The sequence below is a fragment of the Salmo trutta genome, chromosome 38 (genome assembly GCF_901001165.1).
Source record: "Salmo trutta chromosome 38, fSalTru1.1, whole genome shotgun sequence".
NCBI classification, from domain to species: Eukaryota; Metazoa; Chordata; class Actinopteri; order Salmoniformes; family Salmonidae; genus Salmo; species Salmo trutta.
In genome coordinates, this window is record NC_042994.1 from 29472316 (window position 1) to 29496528 (window position 24213).

General features: G+C 43.2%; 1 protein-coding gene across 4 annotated transcripts; it reads left to right on the top strand.

Annotated features, from left to right (window-relative positions):
• The first annotated feature begins 44 nt into the window (after nucleotides 1-44).
• Nucleotides 45-21837, top strand: LOC115178909 (zinc finger protein 345-like). Of its 4 annotated transcripts, none has more exons than XM_029740337.1 (3): nucleotides 45-846; nucleotides 3191-3758; nucleotides 8777-11185. In XM_029740337.1, exons 2-3 carry the CDS (start codon nucleotides 3249-3251, stop codon nucleotides 10781-10783), a joined length of 2517 nt encoding a protein of 838 aa, XP_029596197.1. In that variant the 5' UTR covers nucleotides 45-846; nucleotides 3191-3248; the 3' UTR covers nucleotides 10784-11185. The 4 variants fall into 4 exon arrangements, with proteins under 4 accessions (XP_029596197.1, XP_029596193.1, XP_029596194.1 ...); XM_029740333.1 differs by lacking the exons at nucleotides 45-846; nucleotides 8777-11185 and adding exons at nucleotides 18562-19159; nucleotides 19408-21837 and having other exon boundaries at nucleotides 3700-3758; XM_029740334.1 differs by lacking the exons at nucleotides 45-846; nucleotides 3191-3758; nucleotides 8777-11185 and adding exons at nucleotides 17792-18089; nucleotides 18562-19159; nucleotides 19408-21837.
• The last annotated feature ends 2376 nt before the right edge of the window (nucleotides 21838-24213 follow it).

Here is a 24213-nt window from a genome sequence, read left to right on the forward strand (position 1 = left end):
TCTGTCATTCAATAGAGAGCTAGCTTCTACTGTCTGGTGGTACATTTATAACTCATTCTGTCACTGAGTAGAATGCATAACTCATTCTGGTCTTATTTTGAAGGCTTCCTCTGAAGGGAGATGGGTGAAACCAATGTTCTGTTTGAAACTAATGGTGGGTTGGGTGAAGATGAGAACACAGAGTAAGAACGAGTTGGTTACCGTGGTGAACAAGGAAAAGTGGGAGGATTGAGTGGCGTTGAAGACTCGATGGTAGTAGAGCCTACACCCGTGAATGTTTCTCGGCAACCAAGGGATCCTGATATATTTCATGTTAAAAAGGTGGACTGTATAATTGATTGCAATGGTCATAAATGGCACAGCACAAACGGAGAAGAAATCAGAGACAATTGGCATCATTGTAAGTGCAGCTGAACGCTCTTTGGGACTTTGGAATCCTGTCGAAGAATGTTCCGCCCTGCGCTATGACTGGATGTGGTTTTTAAATGGGTCTATTTTTGTATAGTATTGTTTTTTTTACCCATTGTGCCCCTCTAATGAGGGACTGATTTAAACCTGGGACACTAGGTGTGTGTGCAATTCATTATCAGGTAGAACAGCAAACCAACAGGCTCCGGACCTCGTAGGCTAAGAGTTGAGTACCCTTGGTATAGCCTGTCGTTTACCCACCACCAAAAAAAAATTGTTTATTTTTTATACAGTAGGTGGCTGCAATAGACATTCAAGTCTGCCAATGCACCTCTGAAGAAGGCTTCCTTCCCATACCGGAAATGACGGCATCAAACTGCTGCCATCAAAACAGGCTGAGTTGAAAGCAAGACTATCTAAACCATCTTTGGTCAAAAGGTAAACATATTGGAGGAAAACGTCACACATGCGATATGATTAAAGTTGATTAAAAGCATCAAAGTAGATCATAAATGCGCATCTAGCCAAATTTTAATCGCTTTGTAGCTAGGTCCACATGGATCGCTAGCTGATCTAGCTAGTTAACGTTAGCTGTTGTAACGTACTTGTTCAAACGTTACCTATATCAGAACGGTTTATATAGGCCTTTAAAAAAGCCCAAATCATACGTTAAGTGGTTTTAAACACGCGAATGAGCGTGCTCACGATGGAAATATAATGCAGAATGAGAAAAGACGGGCTGTAAGCGTCAGATTCTATTTTTCTCGCGTCTACGCGGAGCAATGCTGGTCAAATTTACGGTTAAAATTGCCAGAAAATGTTTTTTTTGTGCATTTAGTGGTCCCAACGAAATGCATGGTATAGTGTAGTTTTGAGACAACATCGGGGGTCTGTATTGGTTGGACTCCCTGAGTTGTGCGTATAGTAGTTCTGGTGGCTGGCGACGGAAAATAACCCTACCACAATATATCCGGATACACAAAAGCATATGTTTAGTCTCTAGGAACTCCATTTACCAGACGTAAATTTAAAATGTGACCCTCACTATCAAACGTCTGAATCCAAACGTTGTCCGAACCGCACCACATTCCTGCTCTGTAGACAGTGGTAGGATGTGCGTGGTCTAATGACAACCCACTGTAACGCAACAGGAACATGGTGCTGTTCTGACAAAAGTGGGATAGCGAGGGTCACACTTCACTTTCGGTAAATAGTTCCTAGAGCTTATACATGCATATGCCTTTGTTGACAGAAAACGTTTTTTCTTTTGTGTAGCCGGCTGTATTGTGGTACGTTATTTTCTGTCGCCAACCACCAGAATGATGCAACCAATAGACTCCCGATGTTGTCCCAAAACTGGGTAAAGTGATAGTTAATGGAATCAAACGGTTTCTCCTCATCAGCTGTGATAAACGTTGATCTCAGGCAGCTGCATAGCCATAGCAGGAGATTTATCCACCAACCTTTTCTTGGCGATACTTTCATCGTTCTCGATTAGGAGAGGCACCATTCTCTTAAATGTATGTGTCCAGTTGCAGCGGGAACGATTGAATTCATAAAGTGCTCCCGTTATTAAATACATGTTTTGCTCCATAAATGAGTGTCATTCAAAGTGACGCTTGATTGGTGGATTAATTAACGAGCCAGGTGGGTGTCCACTAATCAAGCGTACACTCACCGACTCCGATCAAAGAGAGATGAGGAATAGACAAGATGGCTACGTTGACATTGTTGGATTACTTCTTGGAGCAAAATATCTCATTTAATAAGTGTTTTCTAAATTCAAACGTTACCCCAGCAACTGGACACGCAGGTTGAAATATGAAAACAAACTCTGAACCAATTATATTAATTTGGGGACAGGTCGAAAAGCATTTTTAACATTTATGGAAATTAAACAATTAATCCACAGATAAAACGGTAAACGGAATTCCTTTCTCCTCCTTCCTAAAGGCTTCTTTTTCTTCTTTGGACTTTATATGGCGGTTGGCAACCAACTTTACAGCATTACTACAACCGTCTGGAGTGTGGACCTAAGTTAATCTTTCAATCACCCACGTGTGTATATGCTCCTAAAAACCAATGGGGATGTGGAGGCAGTTAGGGTAGTGGTTAGAGCGTTGGACTTGTAACTGAAAAGGTTGCTGGATCAAATCCCTGACCTGACAAGGTCAAAAACTGTCGTTCTGCCTGTGAACATGTGAGTTAACCCACTGTTCCCAGGCTGTCATTGTAAATAACTGACTTGCTGAGTTAAATAAAGGTGAAAGGGGATTCACGCGTCTGGTTTGGTCAGCATGTAATAGAGCAGGAGGAAAGTATTGCCAAGATGATGGATGAGTCTCCTGCTATGAAGCTCCCTGTTATCACAGCTAATGAGAATAAACCGTTTGATTCAACTGTTCCTAGGCTGTCATTCTATATAAGAATTTGTTGTTAACTGACTTGCCTATGTTAAATAAGCTAAGGTTTGTCAGTCAAATAGGCTACATATCCTTCCTGTGTTGATTTTGATCATAAGAATGACTGGAAGTGTAAGGAAACTGCTGTTTCTGTAGACTTCGTCATTGCTCTACTGCAAGTTAGCATTGGCTTGTGAAACTATTCCTCTAACTTATTTCATTCTGGACGCAGAGACATAAACATGGTATCCATAAGTCCATTTAACTCTGGGGAAGTAAAGAAACTCATTGCCAAAATCCTGAACTATTCCTTTAAATATCAGCTAATAATGACATGAAATTACAGATGAGTGTTTTGATGTATACATATTTTTTTACAGGTACTCTAAAGTCCTGCCATTGACTGCATTGTCGTTGTTGCCACACGAGCAGGACAATATGAATCCACTCAGTTCAGAGAAGGAAACATTGATTGATGAAATTGAACAGAGTTTATTCACTTTAACCGAGGACAATTTATGTTACCTGTGTGAACGTCATGGCAACGATGGATCGGAAATTAAAGGGATGAATCATCGCTTATTACGCCGTAGAATCATGGAGGAAATGTGGGACAATATGGATTCAATGAAATCGGAGGAGCAGGGAATGTCTTGGTTAGTCCAACTGAAAGACGACATCAGAAAGATGCTGGAGGATGTTAGTGGTGCACCAATGAGTCCCAGCCAGTCCGATGATGATGATGCTGTAGACTGTGACGAAGAATGCGATGGGGACAGCGATTGGTTGCCTAGCAATGGACTGAAGGTGGAGCACTTGAGTTCCAGCCAATCCGATGATGACGCTGCAGACTGCGATGAAGAATTTGACGTGGAGGACAATTATTGGTTGGATAGCAATGGGCTGGGGCCAGAGTCAGATCCAGAGAGGCACACTCCAGAGCAGAGAGTAAGAGACATGAGTATTTATTTTTACAGTCATAAAATGTGTGTTATAGTCTTTCTTTGATAAATCTCATCCTTGATTCGTTGTCCTCAAATCAGTTTGTTGGTCACGAAACACACATTTTCAGATATTATCGCAGGTTATTAATTACACTTTGGATGTTGTATTAATACACCCAGTCACTACAAAGATACAGGCATCCTTCCTAACTCAGTTGCTGAAGAGGAAGGAAACCGCTCAGGGATTTCACCATGAGGACTATGGTGACTTTTAAACAGTTTTAAACAGGAGAAAACTGAGGATGGATCAACAACATTGTAGTTACTCCAAAATACTAATATAAATGACAGAGTGAAAAGAAGGAAGCCAGTACAAAATACAAATATTCCAAAACATGCATCCTGTTTGCAACAAGGCACTAAAGTAATACTGCAGCAAATCCTAGAGGAAAACCTGGTTCAGTCTGCTTTCCACCAGACACTGGGAGATGAATTCACCTTTCAGCAGGACAATAACATAAAACACAAGGCCAAATATACACTGGAGTTGTTGTTTACAACAAGGCACTAATAGTGCAAAAAATGTGGCAAAGAAATTAACTATATATCCTGAATACAAAGTGTTATGTTTGGGGCAAACACAACACATCACTAATCCAACACAACACATCACTCTTCAAATTTTCAAACGTGGTGGTGGCTGCACAGTGTTATGTGTATGCTTGTCATCGGCAAAGACTAAGGAGTTTTTTAGGATAAAAAGAAACGTAATAGTGCCCAAGCACAGGCAAAATCCTAGAGGAAAACCTGGTTCAGTCTGCTTTCCAACAAACACTGGGAGACGAATTCACCTTTCAGCAGGACAATAACCTAAAAAAAGCAAGGCCAAATATACACTGGAGCTGCTTTACCAAGATGACACTGAATGTTCCTGAGTGACCTAGTTACAGTTTTGACTTTAAAATCGACTTGAAATTTATATGGCAAGATTTGAAAAATGGCTGTCTAGCAATGATCAAGCCTTGAAGGGAAAAAAGAAAGAAAACAGTAAATATTGTCCAATCCAGGTGTGTAAAGCTCTTAGAGACTTACCCCAAAAACGACTTACAGCTATCTGTAATAGCCACCAAAGGTGCTCCTACAAAGTATTAACTCGGGTGTGAATATTTGAACAAGATGGTGAAGGGCTTTGTAGGTCTGAAGGAGGATCTTGTAGTCAATGAGTTGGGAGCCAGTGGAGTTCACGGAGGGCAAGGGGTGATGTGCTGCCAGGACTTAGTCTGGGTGATGTGCTGCCAGGACAGTCTGGGTGATGTGCTGCCAGGACTTAGTCTGGGTGATGTGCTGCCAGGACTTAGTCTGGGTGATGTGCTGCCAGGACATAGCCTGGGTGATATGCTGCCAGGACTTAGTCTGGGTGATGTGCTGCCAGGACTTAGTCTGGGTGATGTACTGCCAGGAGTTAGTCTGGGTGAAGCGGGCTGCAGATTTTAGTAGCTTATGGAGGGAACTTGAATTGATACCGGAGAGTAGTGAGTTGCAGTAGTCAAGACAGGAGGAGATGAATGCATGTATATGTGTTACAGCAGCAGGACAGGAGAGGATAGACCTGACTTTGGCAATGTTGCAGAGGTGGTAGAATCAGTATTTGACAGTCTGTCTTATGTGTGGGTTCCTTCTAGATGGTAGCAGGGTGAACGGGTCATTGCTCAGGTGGCTGAGGTCCTTGATGATCTTCTTGGCCTTCCTGGTACATCGGGTGCTGTCGATGTACTGGAGGGCAGGTAGTGTGTCCCCGATGATGCTTTGGGCTGACCACACCACCCCCTGGAGAGCCCTGCAGTTGTGGACAGCGCATTTGCTACACCAGGCGGTGATACAGCCTGACAGGGGGCTCTCAATGGTGCATCTGTAGATGTTCGTGAGGGTCTTAGGCCAAGGCAAATTTCTTCAGGCTCCTGAGGTTGAAGAGGTGCTGCTCCACCGTCTTCACCACACTGTCTGTGTGAAGGGACCATTTCAGGTCATCAGTGATCTGCATGTCTATAACTTGAAGCTTTTGACTCTCCACTGCGGCCCTGTCGATGCGGATGTGGGGCGTACGCTCTCTGTCTCCTATAGTCCACGATCAGCTCCTTCGTTTTTGTTGAGGGAGAGCTTATATTCCTGGCACCACTCTGCCAGGGCCCTCACCTCCTCCCTGTAGGCCCTCACCTCCTCCCTGTAGGCCCTCACCTCCTCCCTGTAGGCCCTCACCTCCTCCCTGTAGGCCCTCACCTCCTCCCTGTAGGCCCTCACCTCCTCCCTGTAGGCTGTACTCAGGTCTACCACTGCTGGGTGGTCAGTAAACTTGATGATTTGAGTTGGAGACGTGCGTGGCCGCGCAGTCATGGGTGAACAGATAGTACAGGAGGGGGCTGAGCACGCAGTGTTGAGGATCAGTGTGGCGGACGTGTTGGCTACCTTCGCCTCTTGCGGTCGGCCTGCCAGAAAGTCCAGGACCCAGTTGGGCCTTGAGCTTAATGATGAGCTTGTACAGCACTAGGGTGTTGAAGGCTGAGATGTAGCCAATGAACAGCATTCTTACATAGGTATTTGTCTTGTCCAGGTGGGATAGGGCAGTGTTCAGTGCAATGGAGATTCTGTCATCTGTGGATCTGTTGAGGAGGTAGTGGGAATTGTAGTAGGTCTAGGTTGTTGTGTAAGGTGGAGGTGATATGTTCCTTAACTAGCCTCTCAAAGCACCTAATGATAACAGAAGTGAGTGCTATGGGGCGATTGTCATTTAGTTCAGTGACCATTTTCTTGGGTACAGGAATAATGATGGGCATCTTGATGCAAGTGGGGACAACAGACTGGAATATGAAGAAATTTGAATATGTCCGTAAACACTCCTAGTTTGCACATGCTCTGAGGATGCGGCTTGGGATGCCGTCTGGGCCGGCAGCCAAGTGAGGGTTAGCATGTTTATATGACTTACTCACGTCGGTCACGGAGAACGAGAGCACACAGTCCTAGTGAGCAGAAGGGACCTCGGCGGCGGCTCAATATTTTCCTCGAAGTGGGTGAGGGTGTTTAGCTTATCCAGGAGCGAGGCATCGACGTCCGCAACATGGCTGGCTTTCCCTTTTTAATCTGGGATTGTCTTGAGTCCCTGCCACATGCATCTCGTGTCTGAGCCGTTGAATTGTGACTTCACTTTGTCCCTGTACTGTCGTTTTGCCTCTTTGATTGCCTTACCAAGGTCATAGCTCGTCTGTTTGTACATGTCCATGTTCCCAGTCACCTTTCCACGGTTAAATGCATTCACGCTTTCAGTTTTGCGTGAACGCTGCCATCTATCCACGTTTTTGGTTTGGATAAGTTCTAATCGTCACAGCCAGAACAACATCCTCTATGCATTTCCTGATGAACTCAGTCGCCGTGGGAACAACATCCTCTATCCACTTCCTGATGAACTCAGTCACCGTGGGAACAACATCCTCTATCCACTTCCTGATGAACTCAGTCACCGTGGGAACAATAGCCTCTATCCACTTCCTGATGAACTCAGTCACCGTGGGAACAATAGCCTCTATCCACTTCCTGATGAACTCAGTCACCGTGGGAACAATAGCCTCTATCCACTTCCTGATGAACTCAGTCACCGTAGGAACAATATCCTCTATCCACTTCCTGATGAACTCAGTCGCCGTGGGAACAACATCCTCTATCCGCTTCCTGATGAACTCAGTCACTGAGTCTGTGTATACGTCAATATTATTCTCAGAGGCGACCCGGAACATTTCCCAGTCTGCGTGGTCAAAACATTCTTGAAGCGTAGATTCCGAGACCAAGTCCTTACCACCGGAGCTTCCTCTTCAAGTTTCTGCCTATAGGTGGGGAGGTGCAGAATGGAGGCGTGATCTGATTTTATGATGGGAGGGCAGGGTAGGGCCATCCCCAGAAGGGAGAGTAACAATGATCCAGGGTACGTGATGCGCATGTTGTACAGGCGATGTTTTGATAAAAATTTCAGTAGCGTTTTCCTCAGATTTCCTTTACTAAAGTCTCCAGCTACAATAAATGCAGCCTTGGGATATGTGCTTTCCAGTTTGCACATAGTTGCGGTGTGTGCTTGATTGGGGAATATACACGGCAGTGACAATGACCGAAGAAAGGTATATCGGGAGGTAATTCGGCTTGCATTTGATGATGAGGTATTCCAGATGGGGAAAACAAAAGGACTTGAGTTCCTGTATGACAATCACACCATGAGTTGTTAATCATGAAACAAACCCCTCCGCCTTACTTTTTCCCTGAGAGTTCTTTCTTCCTGTATGCGTGATGGTCGAAGAATCCCGCTGGCTGATTGGACAGGGGACAATATATCCGGAGAGAGCCATTATTCCGTAAAACAGAGTATGTTACAGTCCCTGATATCTGTCTGGAAGGAGATCCTCGCCCTGAGCTTGTCTACTTTATTGTCCAGGGACTGAACGTTAGAGAGTAATGTACTCTGAAGTGGTGGATGGTATGCACGCCGGGCTCCACTTCTTCCTCTTCTCCGGCGTCAGTGTTTTGGTGCAGCTCCCGAGATGAATAGACCTGTCTCGGGAAGTTCAAACAAAGGATCCAGGTCAGGGAAGTCGAATTTCTGCTCGAGTCTCTGGTGAGTGACCGCCGATTTAGTGTCAGTTATTTTCAGCTGTAGGTAATAATACAAGAAACGTTCTGAGCAAATAATGTCAGAAATAACACCCCCAATATGTCAGAAATAACACCCCCCAAAAAATACTGGAAAGTTGGCTAGTAGCTAGAAACAAGGCAACCGTGTCTGTTGGCGGCATCTTGTTATCCTCCTTCTATAAATGTGTTGCAGGAAAAGATTCAAGGTTTCTCCTCTTGGACTTTATCCTCCAATGTTTTTTAATGAAGGATGAGCGGAGTCAAGGGAAAGACTTTTGAGACAAACAATTCCTTGACACGTAGGAGAGTGTTTCCCACCCTGATTTGTTCTGTCTCTATTTTTATGATTTACAGAACAAGCTTTCCACGTCACACTCCGCCCTCCCGAAGTCCCCAGGTCCTGCCTCTCCCAATAGCGTATTACTGCTGGGTCTGAAGAGGGTGTCTGTGCGGCTGGTCGACTGCATGAAAACAGCAGGGCAGAGTGGCCATATAATACACAAGACAACACAGACAGGAGAGAATCCTCACAGCTCGTCTGCTGAACTACGCAATGAAACCCTCTCAGGAGACAGTCCAAGCTCCCATATCTGTGATCATTGTGGGAAGAATTTTACCACAGCAAGAAGTCTAAAACTACACCTACAGTACCTGAAGAGATACAGAGATAACTTGACTGAAGAGAAACCACACGTGTGTTCTACATGCGCAAAGGGATTCAGTGAGGCTGGCAGTCTTAAGAGACACCTGAGAACTCATACTGGGGAGAAACCGTACGTCTGCCATCATTGTGGGAAGGCTTGGAGTGATTCTGGAAACTTAAGGAGACACATGAGAAAAACTCACCCAGGAGAGAAGGTCGTTGTGAAGAGCGTCCTTACAGGAGAGAAACCTTACCATTGCTCCTCTGACGACTGTGGGATGAGCTTCGGTACCTCACGCAAACGCAGAGTACACCAGAGAAAACACACAAGAGAGAAGCTTTGCAGCATGCCTAATGCTAAGCAACGTAAGGAACCCCTCTCAGGAGATGGCTCCCATATCTGTGATCATTGTGGGAAGAGTTTTATCACAGCACGAAGTCTAAAACGACACTTACAGTACCTGAAGAGATACAGAGAGAACTTGACTGGAGAGAAGCCACACGTGTGTTCTACATGCGGAAAGGGATTCAGTGAGGCTGGCAGTCTTAAGAGACACCTGAGAACTCATACTGGGGAGAAACCGTATGTTTGCCATCATTGTGGGAAGAACTACAATGATTCTGGAAACTTACAGAGACACATCAGGACGCACACAGGTGAGAAACCTTACCACTGCTCGGAATGTGGTAGGAATTTTCGTGAAAAAATAAGCCTTATACATCACCAGGAAGTTGTTCACACAGAACACCCTCACCGCTGTGATCACTGTATGAAGAGCTTCGTAAGTGCATTTAAACTGGAATCACACATGCAAACCCGGCATCCGCCAAATGATCCTCTGAAAAAACCACATGTGTGCTCTGAATGTGGAAGGGGATTCAGTGAGGCCGGCAGTCTTAAAAGACATCTGAGAATCCATACTGGGGAGAAACCGTACGTCTGTCCTCGCTGCGGTAAGGATTTTACTCAATCTGGACTCTTACAGAGACACATGAGAACTCACACAGGAGAGACACCTTACCACTGCTTGGTGTGCGGGATGAAGTTTCGTCACACAATCTCGCTAAAGCAGCACCACCTGAAGAACCACAAGGGGGAGACACTGGGTCCAGTCCGTATGCACCAAGGCCCTCTTCCATGCCCACACTGTGGGGAGAAGTTCTCTACCAAGGCTCTTCTAAAGGGTCACCTTCAGAAGACTCACAAAAGCAGAGTCCACTGCCCACAGTGCGACAAGACCTTCTCCACTAAAGGTAGTTTACTAGTCCACCAGAGGAAACACACTGGAGAGAGGCCTTACCTTTGCCCTCAGTGTGGGAAGAGTTTCTCTCTGACAGGGAGTTTAAAACTTCATCTCCGGATTCATGCTGGTGAGAAGCCTTACTGCTGTACTTACTGTGACAAGAGCTTCACAAGTAAGAGCCACTGCAATCTTCACCTGCGAATCCACACTGGAGAGAAGCCGTACCAATGCCCTGACTGCGGGAGGAGGTTTCGTGATGGGAATGTCTTGAAAAACCACCGGCGGACCCACACAGGAGAGAAACCGTTCCAGTGCCACGTGTGTGATAAAGCCTTTGCCCAGTGGAGCAGTCTGAAGAAACATCAGGACACACACAGGCTAACTCAGCCTGTCTCTGTCCCAAGACTCCCTAATCCCTACCTACCACACAATCAGCATGTCCCTTATCCCTACCCATCACAGACTCAATGGTAACCTGGTTTATCACCTGTCCAATCCCTTATAAAGGGATTCCTCACGATACCCAGACAGAAAAATACCATGATTTGGGGGAAATTCACAAAATATAATCCATAGAATAAAACATTAACACCTTCCTAATATTGAGTTGCACCCCATTTTGCCCTCAGAACATCCTCAATTCGTCGAGGCATGGACTCTACAAGGTGTCGAAAGCATTCCACAGGGATGCCCATGTTGACTCCACTTCATAAAGTGGGCTTAACTTTAAAATTAGAAGAGATTCCACATTAGAACTTTGATATGCTTATAGAGTATATTATGTACAACTATAGAAATATTTTTTACACTACCTTTCAAAAGTTTGGGGTCACTTAGAAATGTCCTTTGTTTTTTAAAAAGAAAAGCTCATTGTTTGTCCATTAAAATAACTATTGTAGCTGGAAACGGCTGATAAAAAAAAAGGAATATCTACGTAGGCGTACAGAGGCCCATTATCAGCAACTATCACTCCTGTGTTCCAATGGCACGTTGTGTTAGCCAATCCAAGTTTATCATTTTAAAAGGCTAATTGATCATTAGAAAACCCTTTTGCAATTACGTTAGCGCAGCTGAAAATGGTTGTGCTGATTAAAGAAGCAACACAACTGGCCTTCTTTAGACTAGTTGAGTATCTGGAGCATCAGCATTTGTGGGTTTGATTGCAGGCACAAAACGGCCAGAAACAAAGAACTTTCTTCTTAAACTCATTCTTGTCTATTCTTGTTCTGAGAAATGAAGGCTATTCCATGGGAGAAATTACCAAGAATCTGAAGATCTCGTACAACACTGTGTACTACTCCTTTCACAGAACAGCGCAAACTGGCTCTAACCAGAATAGAAGGAGGAGTGGGAGGCCCCGGTGCACAACTGAGCAAGAGGACAAGTACATTAGAGTGTCTAGTTTTAGAAACAGACGCCTCACAAGTCCTCAACTGGCAGCTTCATTAAATAGTACCCGCATAACACCAGTCTCAATGTCAACAGTGAAGAGGCAACTCCAGGATGCTGGCCTTCTAGGCAGAGTTCCTCTGTCCAGTGTCTGTGATCTTTCGCCCATCTTAATCTTTTATTTTTATTGGCCAGTCTGAGATATGGCTTTTTCTTTGCAATTCTGCCTAGAAGACCAACCAAAAACAAGGACATTTCTAAGTGACCCCAAACGTTTGAACGGTGGTGTATATATATATATATATATATATATATATATATATATATATATAAAAATGGCCAAATCAAAAATTGTTTATTTTTTGCTTTGTAGCACTTACAGATGAAACATAGAGTTTTAAATTAGGCCTGGGTAAGGCCAAAATCGAATAACTTTGATCAGTTATTTCTCAATTATGCTTTTAGAGATGAATCTCAAATAAATGTAAACATTCGTTCCTCCAAATGACCATTCTATGGATAACATTTAGTTACACTCCCCAAAACCCATCCCATTGGGCACACACCAGTTCAATAAACGTTGTTTCCACGTCATTTCAATGAAAATTACATTGAACCAACATGGAATAGAATTAAAATGGATGTCTGCGCCCAGTCTTTTTGTTGTTGTCTGGGTTTCGTGAGGAATCACTCTATCGATCTGGTTACCAACTGAAGCAAATAGATTGGGAGGAAGCATTTCTTAAGTAATGGAACACTGCCTTTGACTCAGCCTGTCCAAAATGGCACACTCTGCACGATAGAGGGCACAAATTTTGACCAGAGCCTATGCCCTACAATTTGTTCAAGACTTTTAACCAGGGCCCATAGGGCTCTGACCAGGCCCTTGGTCAACATTATTGCACTCTGTATGGACAAAGGTGCCATTTGGCACTCAGGACATCTCAAACCCCCACCTACTACGTCCCCCGGGCCCCTCCCCCTTCTATGTTGGCCAGATGTAGGGAGGGATTTGGACTCAGATGAGGTAATGAAAGACAAAACAGATGGGAGACTGAATAGAACTATACAACTGACTTCCTCAAAGTATTGGGTCTGGTATGTCCTGATTTCTGGGGTTTGAAATACTTTACCGCAAACTTACCTCCTTGACCAGAGATTGAATCGAGACATCCCACTCCCATATGTTTCCGTTTCAGTGGAAGTCAATTAACTAAGTAGTCCAGACTCGCATTTGGTGTCTATTGGAGAGCCACCCACTTAAGTAGACAATGGTAAACGGCTTGAGTTGTTCATCTAACATTTATCCACCCTCTTTGCCTTGACCAGTTCATTCTAAATGACAAATATGGGTAAAATTGTTGTGATGTTTGTTTGTTATTTAAAACATTCTGCTTTATTCAGATACGTGGTTGTCTCCAACTACAGAGCTGTGTTGTGAACTGCAGAGGGGCCACGATTCATGGAGACCACTAAATAAATGCTAGTTCATTTTTTAAAGGGGTTAATAACATTTCTAAACACCACCATCGATTTATAATTGTAAAAAACTGTTGTGAGAAAAAAAAACAACGTAACGCCAAACCCAGACTGAAGCTGTTTTCTGTTTAACTGTTCCGTTTTTTTAATGATTATCTAGACAACTCCATAGCAACCATTAGTCCTGTCAGTTGTAAATCTAAGTTGTAGACTACATATTTTTTTTCACCTTAATTTAACCAGGTAGGCAAGTTGAGAACAAGTTCTCATTTACAATTGCGACCTGGCCAAGATAAAGCAAAGCAGTTTGACAACATACAAAAACACAGTTACACATGGAGTAAAACATACATACAATCAATGATACAGTAGAAAAAAAAATAAGACTATATACAATGTGAGCAAATGATGTGAGATAAGGGAGGTAAAGGCAAAAAAATGCCATGGTGGCAAAGTAAATAAAGTATAGCAAGTAAAACACTAGAATGGTAGATTTGTAATTTGAAGAAAGTTCAAAGTTAAAATATAAATAATATGGTGCAAAGGAGCAAAATAAATAAAATAAATAAATACAGTAGGGGAAGAGGTAGTAGTTTGAGCTAAATTATAGATGAGCTATGTACAGGTGCAGTGATTGCAACACAGTATACAGTATAGTATATATTTAAGCAGTAAGGCACGGGGGGCTGTTCTTATGCACGAAGCAAAGCGGAGTGCCTGAATACAGCCCTTAGCCGTGGTATATTGACCATATATCACAAACCCTTGAGGTACCTTATTGTAAACTGGTTATCAACGTAATTAGGGCAGTAAAAACAAATGTTTTGTCATACCCATTGTTTACGGTCTGATATACCAGCCAATATACCAGCCAATCGGCATTCTTGGCTCAAACCACCCAGTTTATAAATATTGATATCACACTGGCTGTAATTATGACACGATATATTCATGAGTCATTAGTTTAAGGCATGAGTAAGAGAGACCTGGGTTAGCGCAGGGTAGCCCTAACCATACGGTGAAGACATGAGTAAGAGACCGGGGTTAGCGCAGGGTAGCTCTAACCATACGGTGAAGACATGAGTAAGAGAGACCTGGGTTAGCGCAGGGTAGCTCTAACCATACGGTGAAGACATGAGTAAGAGAGACCTGGGTTAGCGCAGGGTAGCTCTAACCATACGGTGAAGACATGAGTAAGAGAGACCTGGGTTAGCGCAGGGTAGCTCTAACCATACGGTGAAGACCAGGGGCACCTGTTGATGCGGAGCTCACATAACTTGTAGTATGGGGCTGTCTGTTAGCCTAAAATCCAGACTTTTCGTTTGTTTTTGTCCATTTCAAAGGGTGGTTTGCAAGTTAACAATAGGCAGGTTTCCATTGACCCAGGTGTATTCGACAAAAGCAATAGCACAAAGAAAAGAATTGCAAGGTGTTAATGGAAATGGCAGATATAGGAGACATTTTCTAAAGATCAACAACATTTTATCCGTTCAACAGGGGTGGATTTTTTAATTTGTATAACTTTATTGCGACAAATGGAAAAGCTGTTTTTTTAATTACATTTGTATAAATGATTGCAGAATACTTTTGAAGGTGACGTCATCGCGTAACTATAATCTCCACTCCACATTTTAATTCTAAATACCTACTTCTTGCAAAATCTATTTGTTCGCTTATGAATTTTTTTTTTTTAAACAATTGCAGGGCCAACGGTTTTCCTAACTTTTTAAAGAATGTGTGAATTGCTTCGACTTGATTTTCTGGTTGGCTGGCAAGTTTCACCATCCAATTATTTCAGATCTACGGACGGTGGCGATTCGTTGGCACAGAATTATTAGAATATGGCAAATATTAGTAAACTATTGCATTCTCTCCATGCTGGTTTTCGCGGTATACCTGATACATGAAACATAGGTGGGAGGGAATACAGGCTGTCGCCAATGTATTAATGCCCAATTTCCCTCAATGGGTAATGGAAACACTTAAACAGCTACGTTCTTATTCAACACTCTGTTTTTACGAAAATGCGTTCTAGTTTAGGTGTGACGTCATTACATCCGGCTGTTGATCTACACAAGATAGTTAAATGAAACGCACCCAAGCAGGCAATTAATTGTTTTATCTATTTTCAATGCAAACTTTCTAAATGTCGACAAAAAAATGACTGGACAAGTTAATGGAAACATAGCTACTGTGTTGGAGTTACAGGACCAAAAATGAGCTTTTTGCAGAATGGGCTGTAGTTTTGTTCTTAAAATTTTACCTGTTACTGATTACAGTTACATGAAAAATGAAGTAATTGTTAACGTAGTCCTCTGGATTACTCTAAATGAGTAACGTAATCTGATTACAATTTGATTACTTTCCCTTCTTAACACCCAGAAATATGTTTAAACGTTTTAAAAACATTCACTTAATATAGCATTTTGTTGTTGTAGTAGTATTTCCACACTGGGGACTAGTGTGAGAGCAGTCTAAAGATCCTGTAATTCACATGTTCTATTCTAGAAGCGTAGTTACAGGGAGGACTCCATACTAACATTTTCAGTTGGTGGCACCAGCCCGTGATTTGGTCGTATCACAATTGCTGCTGGGTCAAGCAATAGAACAAATTAGAAGCCTCCTCATTTTATGGAGTCAGTGGAAGTGTTCTAGAATAGGCCTACTGGAATGGTATGATTCAACAAATAAATTGTGTATTCTAACATCATGTCCAAGCACGAATGCATGATTCCAGAAATGTTTATGTGCAAACTAAACCAGTGATTGACATTCATTTTTGGTTTGACAATTGAGCAATTGTTGCTATTATTTTAAAATCAAAATAGGGTTCCAGAATTGTCCATATTTTTTTGTTTTTGTTCTTCAATAGAGATTCATTTTCCTACATTTTTTGGGGGCACTTATATCATATAGACTAATTCATTTGGGGCTAATCCACCACCTGAGGAAGTGGTTAGCTAAATTGCTAACTCTAAATACAGCCTAATATCACTGATAGTTGATCCTTTTCTCTCCAGCAGTAACAACACTGGTTGATCATTTTCTCTCCAACAGTAACAACACTGGTTGCTTTCAATACAGAGTTTTTCCCGCAATTAGGCCTACATTTTGAAATATTGTGCAATCAGAAAGCATTTTCACAAAAGAGAGAGAGAGTGAAACTGCACTGCTTCAAAGACCTCTACTGAACCATCTTTGTGTGATATAACCCGGGATGAATTAATGAACCCGGGATGAACTAATGAACCCGGGATGAACTAATGAACCCGGGATGAATTAATGAACCCGGGATGAATTAATGAACCCGGGATGAATTAATGAACCCGGGATGAATTAATGAACCCGGGATGAATTAATGAACCCGGGATGAATTAATGAACCCGGGATGAACTAATGAACCCGGGATGAACTAATGAACCCGGGATGAATTAATGAACCCGGGATGAATTAATGAACCCGGGATGAATTAATGAACCCGGGATGAATTAATGAACACGGGATGAATTAAACTTGAATGAAAAAGACTACGAGAATATAAAGTTATTTTAAATTACAAGCCGGGTATTTCGGGTCCTGGATGCTGATTGGCTGAAAGCCGTGGTATATCAGACTGTATATCACGGGTTCTAATTATCTTGGTAACCAGTTTATGATATCAATAAGGCATGTTGAGGGTTTGTGGTATATGGCCAGTATACCACGGCTAATGGGTTTTCACAGAGGGAGGGAATTAAGAAAGAAAACACAAAATGGCACCCCATTTCCTGTGCAAGACACTGCTTTTGACCAGAGCACAATGAGCACTGGCCAAAAGTAGTCCACTATATAGGCATTAGGTCGTTATTTCGTACAAACTCCTATATTGTATATTCATTGTTTTACTGGTGTTGACTTGAATCACATGATGCCACATGATGCCTCGTGTTGTTTTTATCATGTCCACCTAATAAACATGTGATTGTTGATAACATGGTTTCAAAATCAATTCAAATCAAATTTTATTGGTCACATACACATGGTTAGCAGATGTTAATGCGAGTGTAGCGAAATGCTTGGCTTCTAGTTCCGACAGTGCAGTAATATCTAACAAGTAATCTAACAATTCCACAACAACTACCTAATACACACTAATCTAAAGGGATGGAATAAGAATATGTACATATAAATATATGGATGAGCAATGTCAGATGTATTTGATGTATGCATAGGCAAGATGCAATAGATAGTATAGAATACAGTATATACATATGAGATGAGTAATGCAAGATATGTAAACATTATTAAAGTGCCGTTATTAAAGTGACTAGCAATCTATTTATTACAGTGGCCAATGATTTCAAGTCTGTATGTAGGTAGCAGCGCCTCTGTGTTAGTGATGCTGTTTAACAGTCTGATGGCCTTGAGATATAAGCTGTTTTTCAGTCTCTCGGTCCCGCTTTGATGCACCTGTACTGACCTCGCCTTCTGGATGATAGCGGGGTGAACAGGCAGTGGCTCGGGTGGTTGTTGTCCTTGATGATCTTTTTGGCCTTCCTGTGACATCGGGTGCTGTAGGTGTCCTGGAGGGCGGGTAGTTTGGCCCCGGTGATGCGTTGTGCAGAACACACCACCCTCTGGAGAGCCCTGCAGTTATGAATGAATGTAGGGTTAGTAGGAAGGGTGTTTTTAAAATATTTTATTTTACTATTTTCCTCTTTTCCCATTTTGTATCACAAAGTATCATGGATTTATATTAAAGTCCAGTTGGTGTCGGTAATGCAACATATTGGATGCCAACCGGCGTTACATCCCAAAGAAGAAGAAGCCGAATGCGACGTCATCGATCTGCTGCCAGTAGAATTGTGGTCAAAATGTAAACATCAGAAGGAAAATCACAGACTATATGGTCAGAGTTATTAAAAGCAGCCAGGTATATTATAAATGCATATATAGACAATTTATATTCGCTTTGTAGATAGGCATAGTCAGCAATATAGCTGCTAGATGGCTAGGTCCACATGGGTAGCTAGCTAGGTTAGCACATGCTTATCTAGCTACGCTGACGTCTAGCTGCTTTGAACACCGCTATCTAGCTAGATCTGTTGTAGTGTTTATTGTATACTGTAATATGAGGTTTATTTTCCCAACTTTGCTACACGTTCAAGCTGTGAATGTGTATTTCCAGGATCTGTAAATCGATTGAACTGATTTGGCTCACCTACACAACGTGAACAGAATAGCTAGCTAACTAGCTAAACGGCTAACAGAGCGATGGTCACGTTCCAGGCTTCTTTGTAGACGGCTGCCAGATCTCACAACGCCTGGTGACGTGTTTTAAATACCAGCTAATAATGACATAAAATTACAGATGAGTGTTTTGATGTATTCATCTTTTTTTACAGGTACTCTAAAGTCCTGCCATTGACTGCATTGTCGTTGTTGCCACACAAGCAGGACAATATGAATCCACTCAGTTCAGAGAAGGAAACATTGATTGATGAAATTGAACAGAGTTTATTCACTTTAACTGAGGACAATTTACGTTACCTGTGTGAACGTCATGGCAACGATGGATCGGAAATTAAAGGTATGAATCATCGCTTATTACGCCGTAGAATCATGGAGGAAATGTGGGACAATATGGATTCAATGAAATCAGAGGAGCAGGGAGTGTCATGGTTACTCCATCTGAAAGAGGACATCAGAAGGATGCTGGAGATTGCTAGCGATGCAGAAATTAGTCCCAGCCAGTCCGATGATGATGATGATGATGATGATGATGATGCTGTAGACTATGAAGAAGAAGGCGACAAGGAGGACAGCGATTGGTTGCCTAGCAATGGACTGAAGGCGGAGCACTTGAGTTCCAGCCAATCCGATGATGACGCTGCAGACTGCGACAAAGACTGGGACGTGGAGGACAAGGATTGGTTGGCTAGCGATGGGCTGGAGGCAGAGTCAGATCCAGAGAGGCACACTCCAGAGCAGAGAGTAAGAGAGGTGAGTATTTATTTTCCCTGTCAGAAAATGATTCCTTGACCTCCTTCTATAAATGCATTGGAGGAGAAGATTCAAGGTTCATCCTCTTGGAATATCTCTTCCAATGTTTTTTGAAAAGGATTCAAAGTAATCAATGGTGAGAGGAATCAAGGAAAGACTTTTGAGATCACCTTTTGAGAGTCAAAATTCCTTGACACAGGAGAGTATTACCCACCCTGATTAATTCTCTCTTTTTTTCTGATTTCCAGGACAAGCCTCCACCACCCCCCTCTCCTCTCCCAGAGTCCCCAGGTCGTGCCTTTCCCAGTAGTACCTTACTGCAGGGTCAGAAGAAGGTGTCTGTGCGCCTAGTCGACTGCAGGAAGACACCTGGGCAGAGTGGCCATATAATACACAAGACAACACAGACTGGAGAGAAACCCCACAGCTCGTCTAATGCTGAACAACACAAAACCCTCTCAGGAGACAGGCCTGGCTACCATATCTGTGATCACTGTGGGAAGAATTTTACCACAGCAAGAAGTCTACAACTACACATACAGAACCTGAAGAGATTCAGTGATACCGTCACTGCAGAGAAACCACACGTGTGCTCTGAATGCGGAAAGGGATTCTCTCAGGCCTACAGTCTTAAGATACATTGGAGAACTCATACTGGGGAGAAACCTTACGTTTGTTATCAGTGTGGGAAGGGTTTCACAGAATCTGGAACCTTAAAGAGACACATCAGAACTCACACAGGTGAGAAACCTTTCCACTGCCCTCGTTGTGGGAAGGATTTTATTGAATCTGGAGGCTTGAAGAAACACATCAAAAGAGCTCACCCAGGAGAGGAGGTCGTTGTCCGTCCGAAGAGCATCCATACAGGAGAGAAACCTTACCATTTCTCCTCTGACGACTGTGGGATGAGCTTTGCTACCTCACGTGAACAGAGACTACAACAGAGAAAACACACAAAAGAGAAGCTTTGCAGCACGCCTAATGCTAAGCAACGTAAGGAACCCCTCTCAGGAGATGGCTCCCATATCTGTGATCACTGTGGGAAGAGTTTTACCACAGCAAGAAGTCTAAAACTACACCTACAATACCTGAAGAGATACAGAGATAACTTGACTGGAGAGAAACCACACGTGTGTTCTACATGCGCAAAGGGATTCAGTGAGGCTGGCAGTCTTAAGAGACACCTGAGAACTCATACTGGGGAGAAACCGTATGTTTGCCATCATTGTGGGAAGGACTACAATGATTCTGGTAACTTACAGAAACACATCAGAACCCACACAGGTGAGAAACCTTTCCACTGCTTGGATTGTGGGAAGAATTTCCGTGTAAAAATAAGCCTGAAACATCACCAGGAAATTGTTCACACAGAACACCCTCACCGTTGTGGTCAATGTAAGAAGAGTTTCATAACTGCAGAAAGACTGGAATCACACATAAAAACACGACACCCGCCAAATGATCCTCTGAAGAATCCACACGTGTGCTCTGAATGTGGAAGGGGATTCAGATATGCTGACAATCTTAAAATACACCTGAGAATCCATACTGGGGAGAAACCGTACGTCTGCCCTCGTTGCGGTAAGGATTTTACTCAATCTGGACTCTTACAGAGACACATGAGAACTCACACAGGAGAGAAACCCTATCACTGCTCAGTGTGCGGGATGAAGTTTCGTCATACAATCTCGCTAAAGCAGCACCACCTGAAGAACCACAAAGGGGAGACACTGGGTCCAGTCCGTATGCACCAAGGCCCTCTTCCATGCCCCCACTGTGGGGAGAAGTTCTCTACCAAGGCTCTTCTAAAGGATCACCTGCAGAAGACCCACAACAGCCGTGTCCACTGCCCACAGTGCGACAAGACCTTCTCCACTAAACGTAATTTACTAGTCCACCAGAGGAAACACACTGGAGAGAGGCCTTACCTTTGCCCTCAGTGTGGGAAGAGTTTCTCTCTGACAGGGAGTTTAAAACTTCATCTCCGAATTCATGCTGGTGAAAAGCCTTACCGCTGTACTTACTGTGACAAGAGCTTCACAAGTAAGAGCCACTGCACTCTTCACCTGCGAATCCACACTGGAGAGAAGCCGTACCAATGCCCTGACTGCGGGAGGAGGTTTCGTGATGGGAATGTCTTGAAAAACCACCGGCGGACCCACACAGGAGAGAAACCGTTCCAGTGCCACATGTGTGATAAAGCCTTTGCCCAGTTGAGCAGTCTGAAGAAACATCAGGAGACACACAGGCAAACTCTGCCTGTCTCTGTCCCAAGACTCCCTAATCCCTACCTACCACACAATCAGCTAATCCCTTATCCCTACCCACATCAGACTCCATTGTAACCTGGTTTATCACCTGTCTAATCCCTTATCCCTACCCACATCAGACTCCATTGTAACCTGGTTTACACCTGTCCAATCCCTTATCCCTACCCACATCAGACTCCATTGTAACCTGGTTTATCACCTGTCCAATCCCTTATAGTTGTGTTTACTACTTCAAGGAGACAAGATGGGAAGGATGTGATTTTTAAAGGGGGTATATTTGATGTTGTAATTGTTTTTAATGGAGACAGGTTAGAAGTAGAGGGGGGAGACAGATGAGCAGGGAAGACAGTGAAGAGTAGATGCAGGTATTGAACCCTGGTCTCCAGTGGGGAGGTTGAGGCATACAGTGAGGGAAAAAAGTATTTGATCCCCTGCTGATTTTGTATGTTTGCCCACTGACAAAGAAATGATCAGTCTATAATTTTAATGGTAGGTTTATTTGAACAGTGAGAGACAGAATAACAACAAAAAAATCCATAAAAACGCATGTCAAAAATGTTATAAATTGATTTGCATTTTAATGAGGGAAATAAGTATTTGACCCCCTCTCAATCAGAAAGATTTCTGGCTCCCAGGTGTCTTTTATACAGGTAACGAGCTGAGATTAGGAGCACACTCTTAAAGGGAGTGCTCCTAATCTCAGCTTGTTACCTGTATAAAAGACACCTGTCCACAGAAGCAATCAATCAGATTCCAAACTCTCCACCATGGCCAAGACCAAAGAGCTCTCCAAGGATGTCAGGGACAAGATTGCAGACCTACACAAGGCTGGAATGGGCTACAAGACCATCGCCAAGCAGCTTGGTGAGAAGGTGACAACAGTTGGTGCGATTATTCGCAAATGGAAGAAACACAAAAGAACTGTCAATCTTCCTCGGCCTGGGGCTCCATGCAAGATCTCACCTCGTGGAGTTGCAATGATCATGAGAACGGTGAGGAATCCAGCCAGAACTACACGGGAGGATCTTGTCAATGATCTCAAGGCAGCTGGGACCATAGTCACCAAGAAAACAATTGGTAACACACTACGCCGTGAAGGACTGAAATCCTGCAGCGCCCGCAAGGTCCCCCTGCTCAAGAAAGCACATATACATGCCCGTCTGAAGTTTGCCAATGAACATCTGAATGATTCAGAGGACAACTGGGTGAAAGTGTTGTGGTCAGATGAGACCAAAATGGAGCTCTTTGGCATCAACTCAACTCGCTGTGTTTGGAGGAGGAGGAATGCTGCCTATGACCCCAAGAACACCATCCCCACCGTCAAACATGGAGGTGGAAACATTATGCTTTGGGGGTGTTTTTCTGCTAAGGGGACAGGACAACTTCACCGCATCAAAGGGACGATGGACGGGGCCATGTACCGTCAAATCTTGGGTGAGAACCTCCTTCCCTCAGCCAGGGCATTGAAAATGGGTCGTGGATGGGTATTCCAGCATGACAATGATCCAGAACACACGGCCAAGGCAACAAAGGAGTGGCTCAAGAAGAAGCACATTAAGGTCCTGGAGTGGCCTAGCCAGTCTCCAGACCTTAATCCCATAGAAAATCTGTGGAGGGAGCTGAAGGTTCGAGTTGCCAAACGTCAGCCTCAAAACCTTAATGACTTGGAGAAGATCTGCAAAGAGATGTGGGACAAAATCCCTCCTGAGATGTGTGCAAACCTGGTGGCCAACTACAAGAAACGTCTGACCTCTGTGATTGCCAACAAGGGTTTTGCCACCAAGTACTAAGTCATGTTTTGCAGAGGGGTCAAATACTTATTTCCCTCATTGAAATGCAAATAATTTTATAACATTTTTGACATGCGTTTTTCTGGATTTTTTTGTTGTTATTCTGTCTCTCACTGTTCAAATAAACCTACCATTAAAATTATAGACTGATCATTTCTTTGTCAGTGGGCAAATGTACAAAATCAGCAGGGAATCAAATACTTTTTTCCCTCACTGTACATAGAGCATCCAGCTGTGTTACCACAAGACTACAGGCTATGTACTAGAGCTGGGACATTAAACCCAAAATTATCTACAGCGAACGTACCAATCACTAATTGCAGGGCGTTTTGCTCTGTCATTCATTACGATAAATAACCCTATAGTAGAACGTTTGAAATGAAATTAGTTTGTTAATATGGGTGATTGTTAATGGGACAATTCATAGCTACAGTCATCAGACTAGTAGTAGTATTTTTAAAAGGATAATTGATTAAAACTGTGGTGCACATTGATGCTATAAACGTATTGTTCTATATGTTGTTATCCACATCAGTTCAGGCAATTTATGGCGATATGGTTTGTGACCCTATCGCCCGCAGCTCTACTGTGCATCTCTAAGTATTGGAACAGAACCTTAGACTTAGAACCCCCGTCCAAACCCCTACCTATCACGTACCCTTTGGCCCTCACCTTTCCATGTTGACAGATCTGGGGAGGGATTTGGGACCAGATGACATGAAGGACACAAAAGACAAACTGATGGAAATAGAACTCTACAACTGACCAAAAAAAGTCCTATTTCTCCACTCTTTTCCATGAGTGGCACCGTCCCAGACATGGATTTAAAAGCATGGGATTGTTACAAGCATTGGCTGGAGAGATCTTCCACCATTGTCAAATCCATTAGAGAATAGGAGAACCTCAATTCCTCGCGTCGGCTTCTCAAAAACCCATTGGATGAGAAGGTCAGAGGTCCCCTCCGGCTCTGACTTTCTTATCCAATGGGTTTTGA

Bases quoted from the DNA above. Each gene is read 5' to 3' on its own strand.
- LOC115178909 (XM_029740333.1), top strand. From the start codon at position 3,709: ATGGGCTGGGGCCAGAGTCAGATCCAGAGAGGCACACTCCAGAGCAGA. The intron at 3,759-18,561 runs GTAAGAGACATG...CTTTTTTTACAG, and splicing joins GGCACACTCCAGAGCAGAGA to GTACTCTAAAGTCCTGCCAT. The intron at 19,160-19,407 runs GTGAGTATTTAT...TCTGATTTCCAG, and splicing joins CAGAGCAGAGAGTAAGAGAG to GACAAGCCTCCACCACCCCC.